Below are 25,710 nucleotides of genomic sequence, written 5' to 3' on the forward strand. Positions count from 1 at the left end.
TTCAAGCCCATACAAAACAAATGTTGGTGTCATAGGAACTTGCCAGCTGTTTGTCGGTACTAACTCCTTTGATCAGCACATGATATACTGTCCTCAGTCATTTGTGGCAAAAACAGCATATTGCCTGTGTTGGAATACATGATTTTTGAAGAAAAGTACATAAAATAATTTCCTGCAAGCTAATGCTGAAATGAATGGGACTTGGAACCTGACTATATGAAAGGGCTGTACTGTGCTTATCTTCTTTCTTGCAAGCACACCCAGTAACTTACTGTGATGGATAAGGGATTAAAAGTCATCCTTTCTGCTTTCTTCACTGTTAATGACTTCTGTCCCTAAAAGCGCAGCCATGTAGTTAACTGAAGTGTTATTCAGGGGAATTACTTACAGGATCTTCCATGGAGACTTGTGCAAAAATCTTCAAAACCAAACCTGTAGCCAACAGAGAAGGGGTTTCTTTGTTTTTCTTTTGAAATTTATGTGCACGATTCCTCATATACCCTCCCTGCCATCAGCCACCTACTTTTTGCTGCAAAACAACTTTAAGGGAGGGGGAAAGAAGTCCAAAGATATCAGTGACTGTACCACCAGCTCTGGTAAATGTTGGGGTAGGGAATGGGTGGTGGCAGCACAAAGGAAAGAGGGGGCTGGATCTTGTTTTTTTTCTTCTGTTTGAACCGGTCAACTTCAGCATTTTCCTACAGCTTGATGACCAGGACCTCTGTCTTGGATTGAACCAGATTACTCCATTACACCTCATTGGTGGTCACACGCACACCTGGATGTGTTGCTCATGTAGAGTAAAGAATGGAAGGGAATCTGCTTGATGCTGAAGAACTGATGCCTTGTCTGACTGGGCTCCCTGAATGACCTCCCCTTCATCTTGGGGAAGTGGGAAAGGCATTACTTGATTTAAGAGCTGCAGTTGTTTTTTTTTCCTAAGAACTACTTTTTGTTCACCCTCACAGGAAATACCTATATGCTTGTTCCTTGCTATTTTCTGGTTTTGGTCACCAGTAAGGGACCTAAATTGAAAGAAATTCAGAAGTGTTTCCAAGACTGGCCTGGTTTTGATCTTTCCTGAAGTGAACAAGGATTTGTGGTGCTTTCAGCTTGTTTTGAGCCAGGGGAGCATCCTTCCAGCCTCATCCTTCCAGCAGAGGCATTCGTACGGCACAGCTCTGCTCTGAGAAGGAGATACATTTCATTTACCAAAGAATAACCCCTTGCATTAGACCTCTGCTTTGGTTCAGAACTTTTGTGATAGCTTTGAGAGGAAACAAATGTGTCCCTTAGCTCCTCTGCAGTCTTGACAGACAGCTCTCATTTAGTGCCATGGTACCCTCATGGCACCCCCAGCTCAAGACATGGGTTGCTTGGAGAGAGCCATTGCTTTCAGTTTTCCTTTTTCCGTCTCCATGGAGATAGAGCTCTCTGAGTTTCTTGGCTTTACTGACTCACTTCAACTTCCTGTGCCCCAGACTAGAAAGATTTCTCTAAATATAAAGGTTTGATTCACAAATCTTGTGGTTAGACTTACAGTTCCAAGCAAAACAAATACAAAGCCTACAATACAAGCCTGTGCTTGATAATGGGATAAGCAAATGAAATGTATATGATTGTAACTAGGTTACTGCTGAGAATCCACTCTTAGCTGTGTTTTAAGCAGTCCTCATTACGTGTTCTTCATTACAGCCGTTTCATTGCTATGTGCTGTTGAGGTGACTGATGTTTTCAACATGATACTAATTTTTGGCTTTGTATATACTTTGTATATACTATGTACATTCATATATTTCTTGTTTTTTATTTCAGAGATGGTGATGTTGCTGGAATGGTGGTCAGGCACTGATTGCACCCTATACACTGATCCAGAGAGTTACCACAAGTATGGGAAGGAGAATGCCATTGTAATCCTTAATCACAACTTCGAAATTGACTTTCTCTGTGGATGGAACTTTTGTGAGAGATTTGGGGTCTTGGGGGTGAGTTTATTTAGCATTTAAAATAAGTTACTTCTTCTTGGATGTGGAAAAAACACCCAAAACAAGTTATGTGTGTTTTGAATGCTAACAGATCTGCACTCGAATTTCACCCACCACTGTCCAGAATTAGAGGTGAATCTAAAGCAGTACAGTTCAAGTATGTGGAGTACTGAAACAGGATTGCTTGGGCACAGAAATTTTAAAAACGTTGCAGTTAAAGCTGATGAAGGAGATATTTTTTTTAACCTGTGGAGGTCCTTACAGTTACTTCTCTCTGTGTGTTTGCTAGGTTCATTGTGCTGCAGAAAGATGAGCTGTTCCATGATTCTTTCCCAGTAAATTATAGAATTTGTTTGCTTTTTCCAGTGTAGTCTTACAAATCCACAGGTAGAGTTTGAGTGATGTAGCCTGCCTCTCTCAGAATGAAAGAGCAGCCATCTCAAGTGAAAGCAGTAACCAGCTTATAGCTAGTAAGAGATGGAGGAGGAATGAGTTACCCATGGTTGAATACACTGTCACATTAGGCTAAGAGTTAAGTGTGCATTTGTTTTTAGGGTTGCCTTTTTGTTTCCCCTGCCAGATCATGGGGATGATAAAAGGTCCACATCTAAATTAACCTAACTTTATTTTTAGATGGTGACTATTCTCTGTCTACAAAGGATTTATCTAATAGTTCCTCCCTCCTAAAAAGAAAGACTAATACCTCATTTTGGCAGTCTTCTACAGAATCCTTCTAGCTTTGATGCTGGCCACTGTCAAAAGTCCTGACCTTGGATTCTGCAAACCTATGATTTTTTTATGGCCTTTCCTTTGAACTCTTTGCATTTTCTGGAAATTTATGCATCACTTCAGTCACTTTCAAATTGCAATAATGGCAGTTCTGTTAAAAAAAAACCCCAACAATCTAAAAGGGGACCTTAAAAGTAGAGGATAATGAACCTAAGCATGTCCCTGCATGGGGGGCCTGCATGTCACCAAAATGGCTGTTAGATCCTAATTACTGAAGAACAATTCTGCTGTAATGTCTAGGACTTGAGCAGAGAGCTGGAGGATGGCATGGTACAGCAGGAGATATAGGGAAACTTGTTCCTGGCAAGCAGATGTACATGCAAAAATCCGACCCCTGTCTACGTGTTCATTATACAGTGGTGTTTTAGTATAGTCTGTCTAATTTTGTAAGCCTCATGGCCTCAGTTCTCTAAATAAAGCTATGTTTTAAAGGGTCAAGTGCATCTTCAGAAAGTACCAATGTAGAAAATGAAAGAATTGTTTCTGTACAAAGTAGTAGGGGCCTACAAGGTCAAAAATATCTTGTTTTTTCATTGGTGCTCTGTAGTTGGATTGAATCTCACTAGCTGTAATTTTTTTTCATAGTTTTCCAAGTTAATCAGGATTCTGTTTTAGTCTGTGTTGTTCCGTATGCATAAGAATACCACAACATGGAAGGATAACTGCATCGCACTAACTGAAAGTATTTTTTCCTTTTTTTGGATGCTTACAGTTATTACTTGGTTTGTATTTATGCTAATCTTAGGATTTTCTAAGGAACCGATATATGTTGATTTTTTTTCTTTTTTTTTTTTGTTTAAAAATCTATTTCTGTCTTGAGTAATATACTATGGTTTTACTTCCCAGAAACCGTTCCAGGAAGAAGTAGTTCCTATGTGCTCTCATTTGCATACATGTCTTTACTCAACAAAGTAGTTCATTTCCCTGTTGGGGCAACCAGATGAGGTTCGTCTTAAGCCAGGTTAAGAAAAAAATAAAAGGAAAATGCTACACAATCAGTTCTCCTCATTGTATTGTCTGTATTGTTATACTGGAACTTGGTTTGGGGCAGTGCAGGGGTAGACGAATATGCAGGGATGGGGAATATAGGTTGGTTTGACTTTGTGCTGCCTTACATCGATTTCCAGAGCATGATGTGGCACCACAATTAGAAACCATGATGTTGAGGGCTGATGTTTAGAAAAAGGAGTTTGAGGAAAAAGGCAAGTGTCCAGGCAAGATGTCTAAGGTGTTCCAGCCTCCAGTGTTTTGTGGCTCAGCAACTTTGTGAGCCGATGGGTGTTTCTATTTAATGATGTTTAATTGTAGACTCCATTAAGTTTCTGTGCAAAGTTTAGGTATCTGCCAACACCTTACTCAGCTGATCTCATGTCTGCTGCTGCTGAAAAGGAAATCTTGCACATGTTGTTTCCTGCATCTGTTCTGTTGCTTCTCTGTTCTGTTTTGGCATGTTTCAGATACCCTTTCTCTCTCTTTTCTGCCTTAACTAATCCAATGAAGAAAAGAGAGATGCCTGGGGAGGGGGGAGAGGGAGATGACTAAGATGACTTCAACTTTGAGCTGAAGGAGTTGGAACTAATTGTGCTTGGCTGCAGCAGGCAGACAGACAGAATGGCTTTGTTGTGACATTCAGCTGTACCCTGTAGCCCTGGCAGATAATGGCAATGCTCTTAACAGTGTCACATGCATGTGTTCAAACTTTCAGCGTTTTACAGCTTGAACTTTTATTAAATCAAACCATTAAATGTTGTAATTTTTTGCTTAGTTCTTGTGGTTTAACCATCCAGGCAGCTGAACACCATGGATTCACTTGCTCACTCCCTGCTCCCTGTGGGATGGGGGACAGAATTGGGAGATAAAATTTGTGGGTTGAGATAGAGTTTAATTGGACAGGAAAAGAAGGGACAAAAATAATGATGATGGTAAAAGAGTCAGAATATACAAAACAAATGAGGCACCACACTCCAGTTGCCAAGCAGCAGCCCCCAGCCAACTTTCCCCCTAGTTTATATTTCACATTATATAATGTGAAATATCCCTTTGGCTAGTATGGATCAGTTGTCCTACCTTTGTCTCTTTCCAGCTTCTTTTGTCCTCCTACCCACTCTCTGACAGAGTGGTGTGAGAAGCTGAAGAGTCCTTGATGTAGTGTAAACACCGCTTAGCAACAACTAAAACATCCACATGTTATCAACATTATTCTCATTCTAAATCCAAAACACAGCTACTGGGAAGAAAATTAACTCTATTCCAGCCACAACCAGGACATTGTTTTTGTTTATCTGAAAACAGTATTAAGCATCCTTAAATGTCTCTTGCCCCTTCTGTCCCCAAAAGAAAAAAAAAAGTCCCTTTTCCTTTTAGGTTTTAACTATGATATGAAAACTGCCCCTCCTGGTCTTAGTTGCAACATTCAGTCTGTTTGTTTTTCTGCTCCATCTGTTGTATCTCTTCCCTGGTACTGACTTTCTCCTTATAGCCAAATTACCTTAACCTTAACAGGTTTATAAAGCTCTATCAATGTGGCTTTGTTTTTATCAGTGTTGGTTTAGGGAATTTTTTTGCTGTTTTTTGGAGGTGGAGTAGGAGTGGCATAGTCTGTTGCCTGTTGTTTTTAGGTTTGTGAACCTAAGTGTTCTTCTAAGGACTCAGATCTCTACTTTTATGACATGAGGTTCTCGGCTTTCATGATGGTTTTTTTTTAATTGGCTCTGGAAGAAAATTTAGCAAAAAAAACCAAATAAGGTGCTAAGAATTTGAGGAGTGTGCATGGAGATGAGGAAGGGGAAAGAATGACAATTCTAATATTCGTTTTACTTTTAATTTTTTTTCTTTAATTTTTTGGAACACCCATTGAAAATTCTAGGAGGTACCGGGTTGACAGTACTGAGTGAGAACCAGAGACCTGTTCATTTGTAGTGGAGAAGGAGAAACCCACATGAAGAAGCAGTTTTATGCTTGCTTTTACTCTTACAAGTTATTATTTTGCTAGTTTATGGATGTATAACTGCGCAATATCAAACCTTACATGATTTTTTTCATTGTTGTTGGAAAATAGAAGAAGGAAGCAGACACGAAAACTAAGAGCAACAGGGGTTTCAGGAAAACCTGCATTGGGCCCAAACAATCAATCACATCTATATTCCACTTGTGGGGTTTTTTGTGAAGGGTTCTTTGGGTTTTGTTTTCATTCCTTGGCACTCATCAGCCACATTTCCACCTCTTTGTGCTGCCAGACCTCAGTTTTGTGTGCAGGAGGAGGGGTATATAAGGGTCCTTGATGCCAAGTCAGCATCATGCTGCCATAGGCAACATAGATGTCCATGGGGATGCCTGAATCCTCCCTCTGTGTGACACACAGGTGGCTGCAACAAGCTGTGAGGGAAGGAGGAGAGGGGCTGCCAACTTGGTTTTCTGTAGAGTTGGAAACAGCATAGCCCCAACAGGACACAACTTTGTCCACACCAGTGTTTCCTAATAAGAGACAGGGCTGTTACTGTGATCCTGACCCAGGGTGACTATGATGGTTGTGTTGTGGATGCTCTGCTTTTCCACCCCATGCTGGTGCGATGGCTGGGGGGATGCTAACTCTGATGTCTGTGTTTTGCTCTGTTGTGTAATAGAAGCGCGGACATGGTGACAGGTCCCTGCACTCTGCTGTGCCCTTCCCATTTCCTGCCTGTGACATTCCAGTCCTTGGATTTATCTTCTTAGTGGTGGACAACCTAGCTACTGTATCACTATTTAAATATATTAGTAGTATTTAGTTTCTTCAAAGGATGTTCCTAACCATCCCACTGAAAAGAGACCTACTGTGCATCAGAAATGAAACTCAGGATAGAGGCATATTCTGAGGAGGGAGGTGTTATTCAGGATTTTTACCAAAAGCACTTTAATATGCTCCCTGCCTGGATTGACTGCTTCACTGCTTGATCTAATTAAGCAGTGATAAAATAGCTTTTCTAGTAATTTAATAACCTTTTTTCTGAGATGAAGACATTAATAATGACAAAACCCGCCCGTGCTTTAAGGCTAAACATGCTGGGTTTTCTGTTTATCTTGTGGTGTCTTTAGTGTTTCAAGTTAATAATGCTGATGTTTCTGTCTCAGTGAAACATAAACATTATTCTGAGGGGCTCATGTTGCATCAAAATATTTGCATTTCCAAAAGGGACCATATTTCTCATAAAAAAATCACTAAGCACATATAATAAATTTTAGCCTTAAGTATCTGTTCCTTGTGTCAGGAAACCCAAATTTTATTTGAGTTGTTTATTTTGAAGCGTGCTGTTGGAAAAACTAATCATGACCTTAAATATAGGTGTGAGAAGAGACTTTTGTAGGTTATTGTATGGGACTGATAGGTGTGTGAGCACAGTAGTTTGTGCATTTTAAAATATTAATAGATTTTAAACTAGATTTGAAGGGGGAAGGGGGCAAAATCGGGCTTGCTAGAGATAAGGCTGGGGGTCGCATGTTGGTGTTTGAGAGGTGGTGTGCTAGCGAGGTTCTTTGGTCTGATAGGTCCGTGGAGGTGGAGCATGGAGATCCATGCAGCAGCAAAAGCCAAAGTTGTTGATGTGTAAGAAACCATGAAGTGCCTGAGAATGATTACATTGGAATTCCCCCAGAAAAGGTGCCAGGATCAATAGCCCAACTGAAGCACATCTACACCAACGCACGTGGCATAGGCAACAAACAAGGAATTGGAAGCCATTGTGTGGCTTGAAAGCAGTGATATTGTTGCAGTCACAGAAACACAGTGGGATGACTCGCACAACTGGAATGCTGTAGTTGGATGGATGGATTCAGAAGGAATAGGCAAGGAAGAAGAGGTGGTAAGGATAGCCCTGTATGTTAGGGAGTGTTTTGATTGTCTAGAACTGGACAATGGTGATGAAAGGGTCAAGTGTTTCTGGGTAAGGAGCAGAGGAAAGCCAACTAGGCAGATATCCTGTTGGGAGTCTGTTACAGACCACCCAACCCATGATGAGGAGGCAGAAGAAATGTTCTATAAGCAGCTGGGAGAAGTCTTGCAATTACTAGCCCTTGTTCTTCTGGGAGACTTCAACTTACCAGGTGTCTGCTGGAAATACAACACAGCAGAGAGGAAGCAGTCTAAGAGGTTCCTGGAGTATGTGGAAGACAACTTCCTGATGCAGCTGGTGGGAGAGTCAACTAGGGAAGAGGCCCTGCTGGACTGACTGCTCGTGGTGTGGTGCATTCTTTACTGGGTAAAAAATTGGCTGGATGACTGGGCTCAGAGAGTGGTAGTGAATGGAATTAAATCCAGCTGGCAGCAGATCACTAGTGGTGTTCCCCAGGGCTTGGTTTTGGCACCAGTCTTGCTTAATATCTTTATCAATGATCTGAATGAGGGGATCGAGTAAACCCTCAGTCAGACTGCAGACAGTGCCAAGATGGCTGGGAATGTTGATCTGCTGGAGGGTAGGAAGGCTCTGCAGAGGGATCTAGACAGGCTGGATCACTGGGCCAAGGCCAATTGTCATAAGGTTCAGCAAGACCAAGTGACAGGTTCTGCCCTTGGGTCACAACAACCCCAGGCGGTGCTACAGGAAGCGGGGAGAGGTGGCTGGAAAGCTACCCTGCAGTAAAGGACCTGAGGGTGCTGGTTGCCAGTGGCAGAACATGAGCCAGCAGTATGCCTGGGTGGCCAAGAAGGCCAATGGCATCCTGGCTTGTATCAAAAGTAGTGTGACCAGCAGGACCAGGTAAGTGATTGTTACCCTGTACTCAGCACTGGTGAGGCTGCACCTCAGTGCTGTATCCAGGTCTTGGTCCCTCGTTACAGGAAGGACATTGAGGTGGTGGAGTGTGTCCAGAGAAAAGCAACAGAACTGGTGAAGGGTCTGGAGCACAACTCCTATGAGGAGCAGCTAAGGAAGCTGGGATTGTTTAGCCTGGGGAAATGGAGGCTCAAGGGAAGACCTTAGTGCTCTCTACAACTACTTGAAAGGAGGATGTAGCAAGGTGAGGGTTGGTCCCTTTTCCCAGGTATAAAGTGGGACAAGAGGAAACAGCCTCAAGTTGTATCAGGGAAAATTTAGGTAGGATATCAGGAAAAATTTCTTCACTCAGAGTTCCATCAAGCATTGGAACAGGCTGTCCAAGAAAAGTAGTTGAGTACCCATCCCTGGAGGTATTTGAAAGATTTTCAGACATGGCAGTTCGGGATGTGGGTTAGCGGTGGACTTGGCAGTGCTGGGGTAGTGGTTGGAGTTGATAATTATAAGGGTCTTTTCCAACCTAAACAATTCTATTATTCTAAAATATGTACTTGTTCTTGTAGGCAGCCAAAAGTGCATTATTACTTGTATTTAACACAATACATTAGCATGTGCTAGGAAATATATCTTCTAAAATATTGCTGTGTTTCCTTTCCAACATGGAGAAATTTTATTCAATATGAAGCATTAGAAATTAGGAGCCTAACTAAATTTCTGGAATGATGGCTTTGAGAGACTAAAGAAACATATCTTTCCATCTTGATACCCTAGGAGTATAATATGAAGGAGTGCTAAATTTCAAAAATAGAGCAGTGGGAATCATTGAAAATATGTCAGTGCTGAGGGCAGCCTGGAGAGCAAATAACTTATGAGGCAAATTGCTGCTGCTAATGGTTTGCAGCTACAATAAACTTGTTTTGAAACTGTGGAACAAATTTTTTGGACACTCACAGCTTGCACAGTTATTTCTTGCTGTTTGTTATGCTCTTGATCAAGAGGTGTTGAATAACTGAGGCTGGACATACAGAATTAAGATTTTCTTTCTTTGACAACAAGCTGGACAAATGCTTTTAAAATAAGCTTGTAAGAACACTTTTTTTTTGTGATATTGGTGCAGTCATTCACAAAGGGGAAGGAACTTCATGTGTATTTCCATCTGAACAAACTTGGCCAAAATAAATTAACCTGGTTTAAAATTTTATTACTGTATATAAGTTGTCCCTGTCCAGCAGTAATTTCATTAAATATCTGTTGAAATTATGCAGTTCTGAGCACTGAAAATGCTTAACTTCCTTCAAGAAGGCAGCTTACATGGAATAAATCAGCACTTTTTAATGAATTTTATTCTGTTGAACAAGCTGAATTTGAAGGTTAGAGGTAACTGTCACGTATTTTACCAAAACACATTGGTAAAGAACAAGTTAGTAGCTGAAGTCAACCAGAGTTGCATTTTTTCCCTCATGTATTTACACAGGAGCTGTGCACAGGTAGATGTCTGAAACAGAACAGACTGTAGCTCTAGTTATTGTGAAAGAGATGGTAACTCCTGAGGGGAGGCAAATGTATTCCTCCCACTTGAGAGCAGTCTTGCTAGTATAATGCAGTGAGAAGTTTGCTTTCTCTAATTAGTTCTGTCATTAGTCTTCCTTCTAATCCTAGGACAGATGGGTGCACAAAACAGTGTGAGGTGACTTAGCTTCTTTTTATGTGCATCTAAGGAATCATACTCACACATGTCTAGAAGAGCGCTTTTAAATTTTAAAAATGCATTGGCACAGTAAATGAATAAGAACATACCCTGGGGAAGAATTCAGACATCTGTTCTGCTTTTGTGGTTATACCTCTGCCCATAACACCTTACCTTACAGTATTGTTTCTTGGATCCACTGGGGGAGGGGAAAAAAAAAAAACCAGTAGCAACTTCTCGTGTGCTTCTTGTGTAACTTGTACCCTTCTTAAAATATGCAAAACATTAGAAAATAGGTACAGTGAAATACTTATTTTAGTTAGTTTTTTGGACTAGAATTCTTGCATTTTAAAATCTGGGAGGAAGGACTACTGGATTCTTTTCTGACTCTGTGCTATGGAGGCCTTGCACATTCTATATAAAGCACACCTAGGTTAGTTTATGGTAGTTCTTATGATACTGAATACTTACTGTACATAAACTTGAAGAGCATGTTGGGGTTTTTTCTCGCTGTTGGCCTCATTGTGCAGTGGCTTGTGCTAGGCTATGGCTGAGGTGGACAGTAGTTCCCAAAGGTTTTAGCCCTCCCTGCTCAGCTAGAAACACTTAGCATCTCTTGGGGTTTCTTGAGCAAAACCTTGGCTTGATTGTCTTCCTCTGACACGTACGGTGGAGAGGAGCAGAAGAGCATGTGAATTGGTTTTTGTCCTTGTGAATGGAAGCTATACTGTACATGGTCTACAACAAAAATGCTCTTTGGAGAGTAGTAGTAGCCTGTTTCTCTGTGCCCAGTTTGGGGAGCTGGAAGAGGAGGCTGTTGCTGCTGCCCTGTAGTAGGGACTAAGGTAAAACATGACTAAAACTGTGCTGAATACTACAACTGCTCCTCGTGGAAGAGCTGGGTTTGGAGTCCTGATCCGAGCCCGTCACTGAAATACAGAAAGTCTCAAATGCTCAAGAGGGAGCACTTTATTATAGAGCATTAAATGATTTGACAGAGATGGTTCCTGCATGCTTAGAAATGGAATTGTCTGCAGTTTTCTATTCTGCTTCTATGTAACAGTTACTTGTGAAGCAATGTGATGTGCACTTGCCTTCCAGTCTTACGAGCTTTTAGATAGGTTAATTATTTAAGGTATTTTCCTTGTGAAGGAAGGAGAACAGATGAAAGAAATGAGCTGAGATAAAGAATTAGGTCAAGTCTCTTTCCCTAGCAACCAAATGAACAACAGTGACCAAAAAAAAAAAGAAATATTTTCTCTTGATGGTAACTTCTACCAATAAATAGTTTCTTCTAGTCAAATGCCATGTCCTGGAATCCATCTGCAGAGCATTTTGATGGGCTAGCTTATAATGATATCGTGGCTAGAAACTGGGCTGTAATTACTCCATTTACCCTCTAAGAAAATGTCACTGTTTGTCAGGAAAAACGGAGGCAACAATTTCTATATACACAACAACACACATGTGTGCCATTTTGTTAATTAAATAACCAAGAGAAACATGGGACAGCTCACCAAGGCTGTTTGGCTTGGAAGACAGGAAAGGAGCAAGTGGAATCAGTTTTCCTGCCCAAAGGGATGTCAGTCTGAGATGATCATAGAGTTAAATTCTGGAGTAGGATTTGACTTTTGGAACTTGTTGAATGCTTGATAAATCATAGACTTCTTGTGGAGAGTCTGGACCAATCACTTCAGTGGCTGTCACACTTGTGAGACAGGAAGAATGCTTTTTTTTCCCCCTACTTCAGAAGCATGCTTTGAAGAGAAAGTCACTGCTGTATGTATTTCTGCCCTTTCATGAACAAACTTGAGCACGAATCAAGTATTCTTATTTTTCCATTGGTAAACCATGTGTGCAAATATCAGTATGTTGTACAGCAATGGCTCTGTGACTCTGCTTCTTTTTTTTTTTTTCTTTTTTTTTGTCATGGTGAGAAGTCCCAGCACTGAGGAGAAGTATAGCTGCTCTTAAAGGAACTTGAGTTGCCACTGTCCAGGATCGGCTTGAATTAAGAATTTCTGTTGATATGGTTTGGGTCTTTTGCATGGATCTCAGTGTTTGAAGGAATTTGGCTTCTGTTTTGTTTCAGCATTTGTGTAGGAAAGACAAACACACACACATATGTGTTTAATTCTGGAAGTCTTCCATGCAGATACCTGATATTAGATTTGACTGTTCTGTCATATGAGAAAAACTTATTTTTCTTTGGTTTTGTTTTTACAGTTGTGTTAAAACTGGGACTGGTCAATAGGAACCAATATATGAGTGTCTAACTGTGCATGTATCATACCCACAGTGAATTCTTCAGTGGTTTAACTCTGTTTTACTTGCTTTGATTCTGTCTTGCAGAGTTCCAAAGTGCTTGCAAAGAAGGAGCTCTCCTACATGCCTATCATTGGCTGGATGTGGTATTTCCTAGAGATAGTCTTCTGCAAGCGCAAGTGGGAAGAAGATCGGAAAACAGTCATACAGAAGTTGCTGAATCTCCGGGACTACCCTGAAAACTTTTGGGTGGGTGATGACTAACAGGTGGGGTGTGAGGTGCTGTAATGCTTGGCAGGAATGAAGGGCATAGATGATATGTGATATTCACCAGCTTGCTCCTGAGAACTTCGATTCATGAACTTCCTGGTATCAGGAGAGTATTCTCAAAGAACTGAATTTTCTCTGGAATTTCCCATGTAATAGTCTGTCTTGTCTGTTTTCTTCCTCTGTAGTATGGAGCCCTACAGATGTCACTGCAAAAATACCTGCACTGTGATCCATTCAGTAAATCTTATGGTCCTCTAAATACAGGAGCCTGGATAGGGATAGATGTGGGGGTTCATGGCAGTGTAACAGATACATGTGACGATGTTGTATTGAAACACATCAACCGTATTCTTTACCTAAGATCCCCTCTTGCCTTAGATTGCAGAGTTCCTACTAGTGTTTTCCCCTTCCATGTGATTTTGCCTTTCCTGTGAACGTGCTTGGTCAGACATGGCCCAGTAGAAGTGGAAGGCACCTGGTCAGAGATATGGCCCACTGGGGCCATTGACTGTTTTTCAGGGAGAGGATTGGTGTCACTTTTCAGCAACAGGAAAGTGTTACTTTTTTCATTGCTATAATTTTTTAGTATTGAACCTGCCTGGTGTTTCCTGGTTTGAGAATGAAAAGCCTTTGAATTTTTTCTCTTAGTAATCAGAAAAATCATAGTTCTCACGAGCTAGTGATGGCAAGAGGGCAATTTGGTTAAAGAAATGGTATATTAAGCAGCTTCACCAGAGCCTACAGAACCTATTGCTTAGGAAGCAGTTTCTTCATGAACATGTATGTGCTGGGTCTCTCATTCTCTGAAACAGACTTCTTTTTAATTGTCATTGATTTAAACAAGTGCTAAGCTGTGCTTTGATAATGTTTAGATGACTTCCAGGCAGAAGACTGTGTAGTAGAGGGGCCATTCTTGGTTTTCAGTTTCAGTTTATCTCACCGAGATTTGCCTGTTCTCTGTGACTTGTAAAAGACATTGAATGCCTTTCTATGCACCTAGGTAGTTCAACTCTAATCAGTGAGCACAAGCCACCACTATCCTATAGATACTGATTACTAAGAAGGAACTATACCTACATACAGGAGATAGTTGTTGATGTACACCTGGGGTTATTGCATGTGGAGATTTAATTTGCCTTTGTATGATGACATATGTCAAAAGGCACAAAAATAGCACCTTGGAAGGTAGACAGGCAAAGCATGGGAAGTGGACTAGAGAGATTTTCTCATCAGTTTCGGTATGTTTCATCTAACTACTTAACATTATGCTTGTGATACATGAGTAGAAGTGGTCTTGGATGAGCTAGGGCTGAAAGCCGTCTGCTTGGCTAGTTTTCTTCAATCTCTGTCTTTGTTGGCTATATTTTTGCTGTGGGTTCTGAGGACTTAGCTTGTGTGATATGGCAGTGCTCTCTGATGTGTTAGTTTGCGTTCAGGCTTGGCAGAAAGCAGATGAGCTAGTGGTAAATCTCCAAAGATCTGTGTGCTCTCCCCTGCCTGCCAGTGGCAAGATTGTAATTGTTCACATCTGAGCACTTCCACTGTATAGTTCATAAGCGCATGAGGCTTTCAGTTGTCCTGCATCTACTGCCTTACATCTGTTACCAGCTCTGTCCCTGGCATCAGAGTTGCTGTGTGTAGTTGTCAGTGTCCTCGTGCCATAACTGAAAGCCAGAGGGTTGGAGTCAGGGGGTGCAAGCTGGGTGCTGAAGCATTTCCTAGAAATGTCTTTAGTGTAGACACTTACCAAGATTTAGATACCATGATACCTGTACACTTCACCATCAGTGAAACATTTGCAACAGGAGTATATTTTGAGTGTAGAGATTGAGTGACTCATTTAGAGAAATCAAGTCATTCTGATAGCAAGTAGCAGAGCAGATGATTAGGTCTAAAAGCTGAAGTTCAAACCAGAGGATGGCAAGTTGGATGAGTGTTTGGTTTTGACTTTTTTGTTGTTTGTTTGTGTGGTTGTTTGTTTCAAATTTTTTACTTCAGTCAAATAAATTACCTAAATGTGTATGTGGCTACAACTGTTCCTGCTAGCAGTCTTAATTTGGACTGTGCTGGTGGGAATTAGAGACACCTCTGCTCAGTCAGATGTAGAAGACCTGAGCTTCTGTCTAACTGTAGTTCTCTCTTGGTTTTAGTTCCTGATTCATTGCGAGGGCACAAGGTTCACAGAACAGAAGCACCAAATTAGCATGCAGGTAGCCGAAGCCAAAGGTCTGCCCAAGCTCAAGTATCACCTACTGCCACGAACAAAAGGATTTGCTGTCACCGTGCAGTGTTTGAGAAATGTAGGTAAGGAAAGTCACAGGGAAAAAATGCTAAATGGTTATTTCATCCAGCTACTGTCAGTTTGCCGTGCTTTTCTTTTTCCTGTAGCGTGAGTCCTAGCAGAAAAGCCCTGGGATCCTCTCTGACCTTTTTTCCAGTATCCTGTGATTTTACTAATAAAGTCCTGAAGCAACTTGGGGTTTTTTATTATTATTATTTTTGTTTCGTTTTCTGTTACTGTGACTGTGACTGGGAAATCTCAAATTGCATATTTTGTACCTATTGCCAAACGATAGTATTTCTTAGTATTTACTAAGCTATTCTATTCTAAATGAAGCAAATGCATCAGTAGAGAATCTGAGGCAGTGTTTCTTAAAATGTTTCCTTGTGGTAAATACCTGCCTCAAATGACATAATTTTTAAATTTTTAAAAAAATATTCTGCTTTAAATTCCTGTATAGATTTGCTCTTTAGAGTTTCTTTGTGGAGCTGAGGAAGGGGAGTAGACCTTGACTGAAGATACATGTAGCCAAAATTTTTAAACAAATTATTTCTGAATTACAGAACATGAAGTAAGTTTTTCTTTGTTAATGTTCTTAGCTCCCCATCCCCCAGTTATGTCTGGTTACTTGCATTTGCCACCTTTAAGATGACATCAGTAAGAATATTGCACACATTGCCTTTGAAGTGATTTTTTTTTTGGCTAAGACTATCTATCAAAGTCGTCTGCTGTGGACTTCATGGGTAAAGGAAAGACAGTGCTAAGTAGCCATAGCATTACGGTATTTTTGGGGGTTGGTAGAGTTATGTATTGTTAAAAGGCTTTTGCGTAAGAAAGACAAAGTGGTTATGGGTTTAGAAGAAAATGTTCTAGCTTGACTGAAGATAATATCAAAACTTCTTTTGTCTTTGAAGACACATTTTCATGTGGCATATCTGGGATAGTTGCTGTAAAAAAAGCTTTGCAGTCAGCTGTCTTGCTATCTGTCATATTTCTTCTACATATCCTCTTGTGAGTCAGGTAGATCATATCACTGTTGTAGCTTACCAGGCACCTACAACTTTCCACCCCCAAAATGGATAGCATAGCTTGGATCTTTTCTGATACATGAAGAAAGAGGTAAGATATGTGAAGCATCCAGTAACCCCCTTAAGGGCACAGTTTAACCTTGCCTTTTGAATAAGGGTGGCTGTTTGACTGAGGGCAGGGAGGTGGTAGACTTGAGGCACTGAAGAAGAGATGAGTCAAAACTCTGCGACCTCTAATGCCCTGAGCTGGGAATCAAGGACAGGGTATTTTGGTGGTGATTTTGTTTTTCTCACTGCTCTGTGTAGTACAAGCGAATTAAGGCATGATTGTGGACAAATAGCTGATTTGTGGGAATATGTTTCAAAAGGAAGCAATTGTAGGGAACCCAAGTGACATTTATAAAAACTTTTTGGTGTTCATGTGATACGCTACAGTAACATTTACTAGGATCCTAAATATTTGAAATACCTTCAGAAAAATAAGGCCAAGATTGCTAGATTACTCATATACTTAGGGGAGTGTGTGTCATTGCCTCACTCCAGAAGCTGTGACTCTCTAGATGAGGCAATGTAAGGCCACTAAGAAGGTAGTACTTCCTCTGAGGTTCAAGGAGAAGCACAGAGCCGTAGCTTCTCATATACAGTTTCAACAAAAACTGTTGAGCTTGAAAACCCAACCAACAGACCTCTGAGGGTTTGATGACCCCATATCAGTGTTACACGTTTTTCTGGATGTGTTGATTTACTTGCCTTGCCACTTTTTGCAATGAAATGGAGATACGAGGGTTATTGTCTGGGTTATTATATGTTTCTCTCCTATAGAGACAAGGGGTACATGTGACGAGCATTTGAAAAACCTTTGTAATCAATGTCTTATTTTTAGAACTCCTTGTAACATTATTATATACAGATAACAAGGAAGTCCGTGCATGTTTTTTGAAAAGAGAATGTGATGGGAGTCTGTTTTGACAGTCCATAATCTAGAAATGTAAGCTCTATCTAGAAGTTAGGTCAAATCTGCAGTGGAGTATCCCTGTGCATCTCTAAAAATGAGAGACTGGTGCTGAGCTCCCCGAATCCATTTTGGGCCTTGCTATTTAGGCTAATGCACTTTCAGATTTCCCACAAGGGGTGGTGGCCCTGGCTGGAGCCGGAGCACCATGTAGCAATGAAATCAAGCCACAGGTTTTGGACCAGTTCACAGCTGGATGTGACAGAGCTTCTGTCTGGTTTTTTTCCACTTCTTTCTGACAAAGGTGTGATTGCACTTGTTTGAGGCTGTAGCACTATATCATGGATAGATGGTGTTCTTTCCGTCTGTAGAGGTAATTCACCCATAGTAGCAGTGATCACAGGTTGGTCCTCTTCAAAACTTTGTATCAGCTCTTAATGCTCTGTGATGCAGTTATTCTGGAAGTAGTTCTGAAGTACTTCTCCAGTAGTCAGAAATAGACATTGGTGGCATGAGCCTGGCAAGTCCATCTGTTTTGAAAAACTTACCTTCAGAAGGAGTTTATTCAATGTACATACGTGAGAAGCTGCTTCCATACCAGTGATGCCATTTCTGTCAGCATAAGCAGATATGTTTGGATAAAAATATCTTTCACATGAGAGAACAAGTAAAGGACCTTCCCTCCTAACTCATTTCTTTCTGAAGTGATAATGGAATTCTTTTCTTCTCAGAGATTTACTTTCACAAGTTCAGACCTCTGCACACAATTTGATTCTTAAAGAAGTGCTTTTAATATTTTTTGAACTTTTCTGATAATTTTGTCAGTGACCGTCTCTCCCACTATGGTAGTAGAGACACAGTCACCAGGAGCTTCATTTCTAGAAGCTATTTGTTGTCTTAATAAATTGCTGTTTGCTACCTGTACTGTTCATGGAAACAAATGGAAGCACACATCCGTTTCTAAAACACTCATACATGATTTACCATAAAAATAAATGTCATAAATACTGCAAAAGATATATTTAACTGTTACTTTTATTGCCTGGGTGTATATCAGGCAGTTCCTTTCAACTGTTTTTATTTAGTGAAGACTTGTATTTAAAAATGTGCCTCAAGATGGGTTGTAGATAAGCCCAAGTTGTGTTGTGCACCTTTTCCTCCAGTTGTGCACACTGGGAACTACTGTCCTAGGGAAAACGCATGAGAATAAATTCCAGAGTGATGTTCTCATGGAGTTCAGTATGACAGTGTTTGAGAGTCTTGCAATGACTTTTTTCTTCCCTTGAGTTGCACTTTAGTCCTGGATTATTATTTGTTTTCAAGTGGGCTTCTAGTCATCGTCCAGAGAAAGTTACCAAGTTTGAGAAGATGAGTGATTTTTGACCAAGCTGACCAGAGCAATGAAATGGCAAATCAAAGGATTGTGTCAAGGTGGTAACATACCAAAAGTACAGTGAATTCCACTGTACCTTCCCCTCCGTTTTGCAGTCTTCAGATCATTGTGTGCTAGTATGAAGGTGCATGTAGGTCTACTCATTCCCTGTAGGTTGATTTGTCAGATGATCCACCATAATTTTGGCATGATCCTCCATGGCCACAAAATAATGTGTGAAATTCAAGAGGACAGTTAAGTAAGAAGAATCCTCTCTAGATGCGTAATCTGAAGATTTATTTCTCTTTTAGGTTGAAGTTAAGAAATTAAATCTTTTTTATTTACTTTTTAAGTACATAGTTCTCTGTCAGAATGCTGTACAGAGAACAAAGTTAAAGATGTGAAAAAAAACTGTGCAGAGATTAGAAAGCAAACAAAAAAAAAACTAGACTTTTTTGACAGGAAATAGCAATTCGGCTGGAAAAATTTTCGGTTTAGTTATGATCTATGTCTATTCTGAGCCTTTGAAACGGCTTTCAAAGACTTGTGTTTGATTTTTAATGAAAAAGAGGTTTTAAGATATAATTTCTTCATAGAAAATATTTCACAAATGAAGGAAAACTTCATTTGATGCTGCCTATATTAGCCCAAGAGTGAGACAGTTGTTGCAATGTTTTCAAGATAGTATGGAGTTATTTTTTAGTTGTTTTAGAAAGTGAAATTTCTGGACTCCTCAGCTTTTGGATGAGAAAGTCATGAGAGGTCCAGTTCTAATTATATAATTACAAAATCCACTTGCAAAATGCACATGCAGTTCACACAGCATGCTAGTGCTGCTTTGGCTGTGGAAGCTTTCTGGCAAATTTTAAATTCATGCAGTCCTTTTCTTTGACACTTCTATTGTTGTTCTTTTCCTACAGTTTCAGAATGAAAAAGCTGAAGTCTTTAGTTATCTTCTGTTATATCTGGATATAACAGAGGTCTCTTTACTCCTGCACGTGCTGTCATTGTCTTGGGTTTGGCACTGCTTTGCACCAAAAGATTTCAATGTGTTATTAAAAGGGACTGGACTAAATATGAAACTATATACCAGTTGCAAACTGGAATAGGATTTCTTTTTTTTTTTTTCCCTGGAGAAAAGGAAGATTCTGTAAGGCTGTCAGCATATAAAGATGTTCCTGGCCAACTCTGCAGAAGCTTTTTTCAGAACAGGAGAACCATCTTCCAATTTGTCTGAACAAAAGCCAATTCATATAAAAACTCAAATGGAGATATCTTGTAAAAAAATGAAAGAACAAGTGTTCTGTATATCATACTTTGCTTTATTGCATCCCTATTGTCGTTAGAATAATGCTATTAAAGAATAAACTAAGAAGCTTACCCTGAATAAACCAAACTGAGCCCTTGTTTTCATTCAATTACATTGGATTAGTAAATTAGAGTAGATTAGTAAAATCCTTCTGTGCTAAGAAGCTTAAAAATGGAGGCAGATACTTATTAAAAAAAAGTAATTTCTTACTTGTACAGGGAGAGTAGTCTGCTAGAAGTAGATTTTAGCTTATGTGTTGCAGTTTTGAGTTTGGGCTAAGAATCTAACTGTAGTAGGAAAAGAATGGAGTTGTCAGTGCGACGGACAGTCTGTATGCAGTGACAGGGGTTTGGCCTTTGTGTTCAGGATTTCCTTTCAGTGCTGAAGCTGTTCTGTGCTTTGCATTCTGTTTTGGAGTGACAAATGATGTGATGAGTTTCTCGGAGCTGAATGCTGCGACCAAGCCGTATTTATCTCTCTATAACTAGAGAGGTTTCAAAACCAAGAGCAAATCTGTGCTATGTAAAAAAAGTCTTTCTTAGGCGGGTCAAGAGCTCTCACAATAAAGGTTCATGACATGCATTTTTATTCATTATTGCAAAACTCTGGAGCAGGAAACTTAAAATACAGCAAGCTACAGGTGAAATGCTTGTTAATCATGTGACAAAAAAAGAGAAGTTTTTTTGCTGTCATTGATCTTAGAACTCATACCATGACGCACAGCGTATTTCAGTGTCAGGAAAATGAATTGTTCTCTGGTAATTTTGTGACATCAGGAAAATAAGCATGTGTTCAGAAAAACTTTTTTGAAACACTGTATGTGGTTTAACAGTGAATGTTTTCTCTTTGGAAACGGCTTGTTAATGCTGTCTGGTTTAACTGCAATTGGCCTTTGCAAATGCTTTTGCTGTAACTGCTCAGTCCTGAACTGCAGAAACAGTTTTCTCAACACTGAAAGTTTGGCTGCAGTTTTGTTCAGTGGAACTTGTATGTTATATACGTCACATTTGCATGTCTTCATAGCAGCAGCCCAGCTCATGCAAGATGTGGTCTGTCATTCTGTGTCTGCCTTTGCCCTATAGCAACTGCCTGAGTTATCAAATAAGGGACATAAAAGGGGGGTTGGTTTTGACCCCAGCAATTTATAGTTACATTAAGCCCTTCTGCTGTAGGATGTCTCCCACACACACACACTTTACCTATTCTTAGTCAAAGGGTATATATTGTTCATTGTTTATAAAGTGTGTATCTACCTGGTTGTTTCCCCCCTTATTTAGGGGGGTAGTTGCATCGTTCACAGTGAGTCAAGACAGACAACAGTTTTTCAACCATTGACTCCTAGGAAGTCCTAGGTACAGTCTGTCAGAAACTGTAATTGTATGCCCGTCATTCTGCACCTGATGGGGAAGAAGGCAAGGGTGTAGAGCAGACCTTTTCATTCTGCTGGTGCAGTTTCTGAAAGGGTCACTGAAAGGCCTTCTTAAATCCTGCATGTTGAGTGCTCCATTGTCATTTTTACCTTGGTGACAGCTCAAACTGTGGTGCTATTTAAATATTCTCCTTGTCTGAGAGATAATGGCTTATTTCCATTGTATTACTATTGTAATCACATAACCTGTTTCTCTTTTTGTAGTTTCTGCAGTCTACGATTCTACCCTCAATTTTAGAAATAATGAAAATCCAACATTGCTGGGAGTTCTAAATGGAAAAAAATATCATGCAGATTTGTATGTAAGGCAAGTAATCCATAGTTTAATTCCTTTTTAGCATACAGGAGTGTGTACTTGCAGTCGGAATTGGACAAATAAGGGAATGTTTTCAAGTAGGTGATGAAAAGCAAATCTCTACCAACCTGGCTTCACAGAGCTTCAGATAAAAACTCCTATTGGATGGGAAAGGTTTCTTGTAAAGTTCTGTGACTGCAAATATGTGGGGAACCCATAAGTGTCTACCCTACTTTTTGTTTGTTATTTTTTTATTCATTTGTCTGTCTCTTGGCTCAGGAGCAGCAGAAGGGCCTCTTTTCACTCCCTTGGCCAGAATATCAAACATCATCTAAGTGTTCAGATGGAGTTGCTTTATACCTGTCTCTGGCACAGGAGTTCCAACTCTGGTGGAGGCCAGGCTGAGGACTGTTCCTATCTCTGTTTGTTGGTATAGTTGATGTATTTGCCTGCTGCTCCCTCCCTACCAGGGGGTTGTTTAATGAAAAAAACATTACTTGGATTCCTTTTCATTAATGTTTCTATAAGTGATGAATACCCCAGTGGATTCCCATAATCTTAATGGGAATGAGCCGATTCCCAAGTGAGGTTCTACCAGCAGCACCCATACTACAGGCACTCAGGACATGAGATAGTTTAGGGTTGGAGCATAGGAGCCTAAAAGTGACACCACAAGTGATCAGGAGTTCATCATAACCCCTTTAGAGCTATAGTGGGCTGGTCCAATTGGTTTATCTTGGATACCAACATCAAATGGAATAGGGTGACCTTTTCTTTTTACCTCCCCTTTTCTGCCTGTTTGAAAAAATATTTCTTCAGAACTGTTTTTGCTCAAGGGTAAAAAGAAACTTTCTCTTGATTCCTCCTCCCACTTGGTAGCTTAGCCTGGTTGTCCTTGTGTTTAGTGTACACAGCTTGGCTGGCTAGTTCATGGAGGAGCAGCTGGCCCTACCTGTGTGGGCCATTTCTCCAGTGGAGCACAGGGGCGTCTCCTCTTCCTGTATCTCCATTTACACCATTCCAGCCTGCTGCGAGTCAGTCTGGCAGACTATGGAAATTGCTTTTCACAACTCAGGGTAGCTATTTACTCTTCTGTCCTTTTGAGCTTCTTGAAAAGCTCTTACAGGCAGGGTAAGCCTCATGGCTAAATTTGTTTTGGCAATTAGCTGGGGACTATCACAGATGTTCTTCAAAATCCTCCGTGTTTGCTTATTGAAGTGCCGTAGGTGTTGCACTGAATGGAATTTTGCAAAATTTGGATGACCGTGTTAAATTGTGTTGGTTTGCAATGTTTGTCACCTTAAGACTTTTTTAACTAAAGGAACAAATCAGTACTGTCACACCTGTTAATTTATTAACTGCAAACAGGAGTGTCCCAACACTGAGAAGTTATTCTCTTGTGCTGAAGGAAGTTAATTTGATGCTGCTCTTAATGGATATTAATTAAAATATATCCTACATTGAAAAAGTAAAATTATTAAATATTGCCATTAGTGTACTTAAATGAGGTTAGTAGGAGATTTTTTCTGTCACAGGGTTTTTGACCAAAATTCATACGATGAGATGAAAACTTTGGTTTGTCAAGAGAGAATTTTTCAGTAATAGGAGCCATTTTGCTGGACATTATCCAACCAAGCTTCACATAACAAAAATTACAAGAATTGGAAATGTTGATGAAGAAACACTAGAGAACTTTACCATAAGTTATAAGAAGAATAGTTTGTTTTTTCTCTCTATTGCCTAGCTGATTAAGTACAGCCTTTAACTTCATAGGTGGGTTAAAAAATTCATTAATTCATAACCTTTGTTTGGAAACAGATAATTGTAAACCTTTATCTAGAAAGTTGCTCTAGTGAGCTCAAACACAATGCATTACTATTTCAGAAATCTCAGTTTCTAAATTCCACATATATCTAAGAACTGAAGGTGGCTCTAGAAGCAAACTATACTTTGCTAATCTTGGAGTTGTTACCACAAGTTAAAAAAAGGAGAAAAATGTAGCAAGTCTCCTGTCAGATGGATAATCTGTCTGTATAATGCAAGTGCTGTTCATGGGAGACAAAGTATTTAATATTCTTGAATTTTTCTTGTTTACCTTTGGCAGGCGGATTCCACTAGAGGAAGTCCCAGAAGATGAGCAGGAATGTTCTACCTGGCTCCACAAACTATATCAAGAAAAGGTTAGTTTTTTTGTCTAGGTAGCAATTGTGAGCCCTAGTGCTCCATTATTTATACTGCTAGTAGACCTTTACAGTGTCCATGTGTAGTGGGCCTACTTTGGAGGCTTAGAGTGGGTGTTTCTGTGCATACAAACTGGTCGTGTGCTACTAGTCATGATTGCCTTTATAAAGAGCAACAGGAAAAAAGCTTAAACAAGCCTTTATAGAGGAGTTTTAAAACTCTTCTCTAGAAAGTTGCATAAGAATACAAAAATCAAAATTATCTTCTGTCTTGTCTTCTTTCCCCTTAAAGGCACCTTGTTAATCAAGAAGTAATTTGTGCGCTAAATGAGATATTTTTAGTGTATTAGAATTTTTGTCCCTTGTTTTACCCTGTCTTTTTAACCAAGGCAAACATCCAATATTAATAGGACAGGCTGATAAATTGCTTTCACATTGTGTGTATAGAAGGCATGTGTTTAAGATTCCTAATTACATAGGATGAGGAGAGAATAATAATGACTGTGTGTTTGTAGATGCCTGGTGGAGTTTTTTTCTTATTTCCAAATGCTTTCATATGCATCCTTCAGTCTTTCAGAATCTGTTTCTTCTGGTCTTTGTTTTTATGAATATAGGAGATAAGAGTTGGGGGATGTGCTTTTTGAATACAGTCAGCACTCCCATTTCAATCAGTGGGAGTCATAGGTATGTATGGCATGAGGGCCTGGCAGCTCAGTTTCCTTCAATACATTGATCAAAGTTATGTATTCAGACTGAAATGCAGCAGTGCTTTGGATTTAGAAGTGATAGAATATAGCTCTGGTTTCCTCTCACTGGGACAGCAAAATTCTGCTGTGCCATTTGTCATGCTCTACCCAGGACACCACATTAGCATTTCTGTATTGATTATGTCCTAGTCTTTCTCAGTTTCATGCCATGACTGTTTCTGTTTTAATTCATAGCCCCTCTAAGCAGCTTGCTTACAGGAATGAGAAAAGCAAATATGTCTTGAGACCTCACTTGTAGATCTACCACCTTTGCCTCTGATCCCCTTCTTGTAATTTGTGCCAATAACACCTGATTCAGACACAACCCCCAGCACCTTTGCAGAAAGGCAGGATGTTACCCACAGGCTCGTACTCGTTCTAGAGGCATATATGTGCAAATGGTCCTTTTGCTTAAAATTGCAAAAGTCCACTTTCTACTGCTATGAATTTGTAGCCATTTTTCATGTTCCTGAGGACCATTTAGACATTTGTAAGACAAGAACATAAATGAGAATATGGTAATTGTTTTTCTGAATCCCTTATTACTTAGTTTCCCTTATTCACTTCAGGTTTGTTCTGTTATTCAGTCTTTCGTGAACACTCAGTTCCTTCTAATGCAAACAGAATGTACATCTATCCTATATACTATTATATGATACGGTATAACATAATATCCTTCATATCTGTTCTTCATGGCAACTTTGCTGGTTGGTTAAATCTATAGTTTCCTGTTAAGAAGAAGGAGGGAAGGAGGGAAGGAATGTGTGTTTAGTTTTCCTTTCCACTAAAACCTTTTTGGTTACGTAGCATTTTTTTTGATTCATTAGAGGTGGGTTTTTGTTTGGGGATGGTTTTAATTTTTTTCTGACGGTGACGTCTCTATTTCTCCAGCTGTTTTACATTAGTGAAACTGTTATTTCATTGCAGTCATTCCTGGTTTACTGAAGCCTATGTCTTTGTAAAATCAGTCTGGCAGAATGTAGAGCAGGGACGACTTCTTGAAGAGTTTTGAGATGATGAAAGCCCCCCTGCAGGGTAAAAATGCAGTTTCGTTTTATCTTTCTGCCCTGCATTTAAAAAAAAGATAATTGGCTTTTAGGTCAGATAACAAGCAGCCGCCCAGGCGCTGTTCCTAAAAATGAATTCTGTTTCAGATTGTCTTCAGAGTCAGTAAGTGTTTATGATAAAATGTAACAAATCTGTATTCAAAGGGCAGTAATTCATTGTAAGATACACACTCATCCCCTTTTTTGTCTATTTTGGTTGCAGCACTTCATTTCCTGTTTCAAAGCAAGACAAGGTGTGCACACAACTGGAAAGCAGAGTCCCTATTTTATCATGCATTATGGTTACATGTGCCTTTGCTTATTCTCAG

At 39.9% G+C, this 25,710-nt stretch overlaps 1 protein-coding gene across 4 annotated transcripts in view; it reads left to right on the plus strand.

Annotated features, from left to right (window-relative positions):
• The window catches only part of AGPAT4 (1-acylglycerol-3-phosphate O-acyltransferase 4), a 71,102-nt gene that overhangs the window by 31,650 nt on the left and 13,742 nt on the right, over positions 1-25,710 (plus strand). For all 4 annotated transcript variants that reach the window (XM_027729510.2, XM_039380806.1, XM_039380805.1 and 1 more), the window contains 5 exons: positions 1,816-1,985; positions 12,561-12,722; positions 14,894-15,047; positions 21,319-21,421; positions 23,514-23,589. In XM_027729510.2, coding sequence (XP_027585311.1) covers positions 1,816-1,985; positions 12,561-12,722; positions 14,894-15,047; positions 21,319-21,421; positions 23,514-23,589 — 665 coding nt within the window. The remainder of the gene's footprint in view (positions 1-1,815; positions 1,986-12,560; positions 12,723-14,893; positions 15,048-21,318; positions 21,422-23,513; positions 23,590-25,710) is intronic.

This window comes from Pipra filicauda, unplaced genomic scaffold (genome assembly GCF_003945595.2).
Source record: "Pipra filicauda isolate LSUMZ 115617 unplaced genomic scaffold, ASM394559v2 scaffold202_size1376763_pilon, whole genome shotgun sequence".
Lineage (NCBI taxonomy): Eukaryota > Metazoa > Chordata > Aves > Passeriformes > Pipridae > Pipra > Pipra filicauda.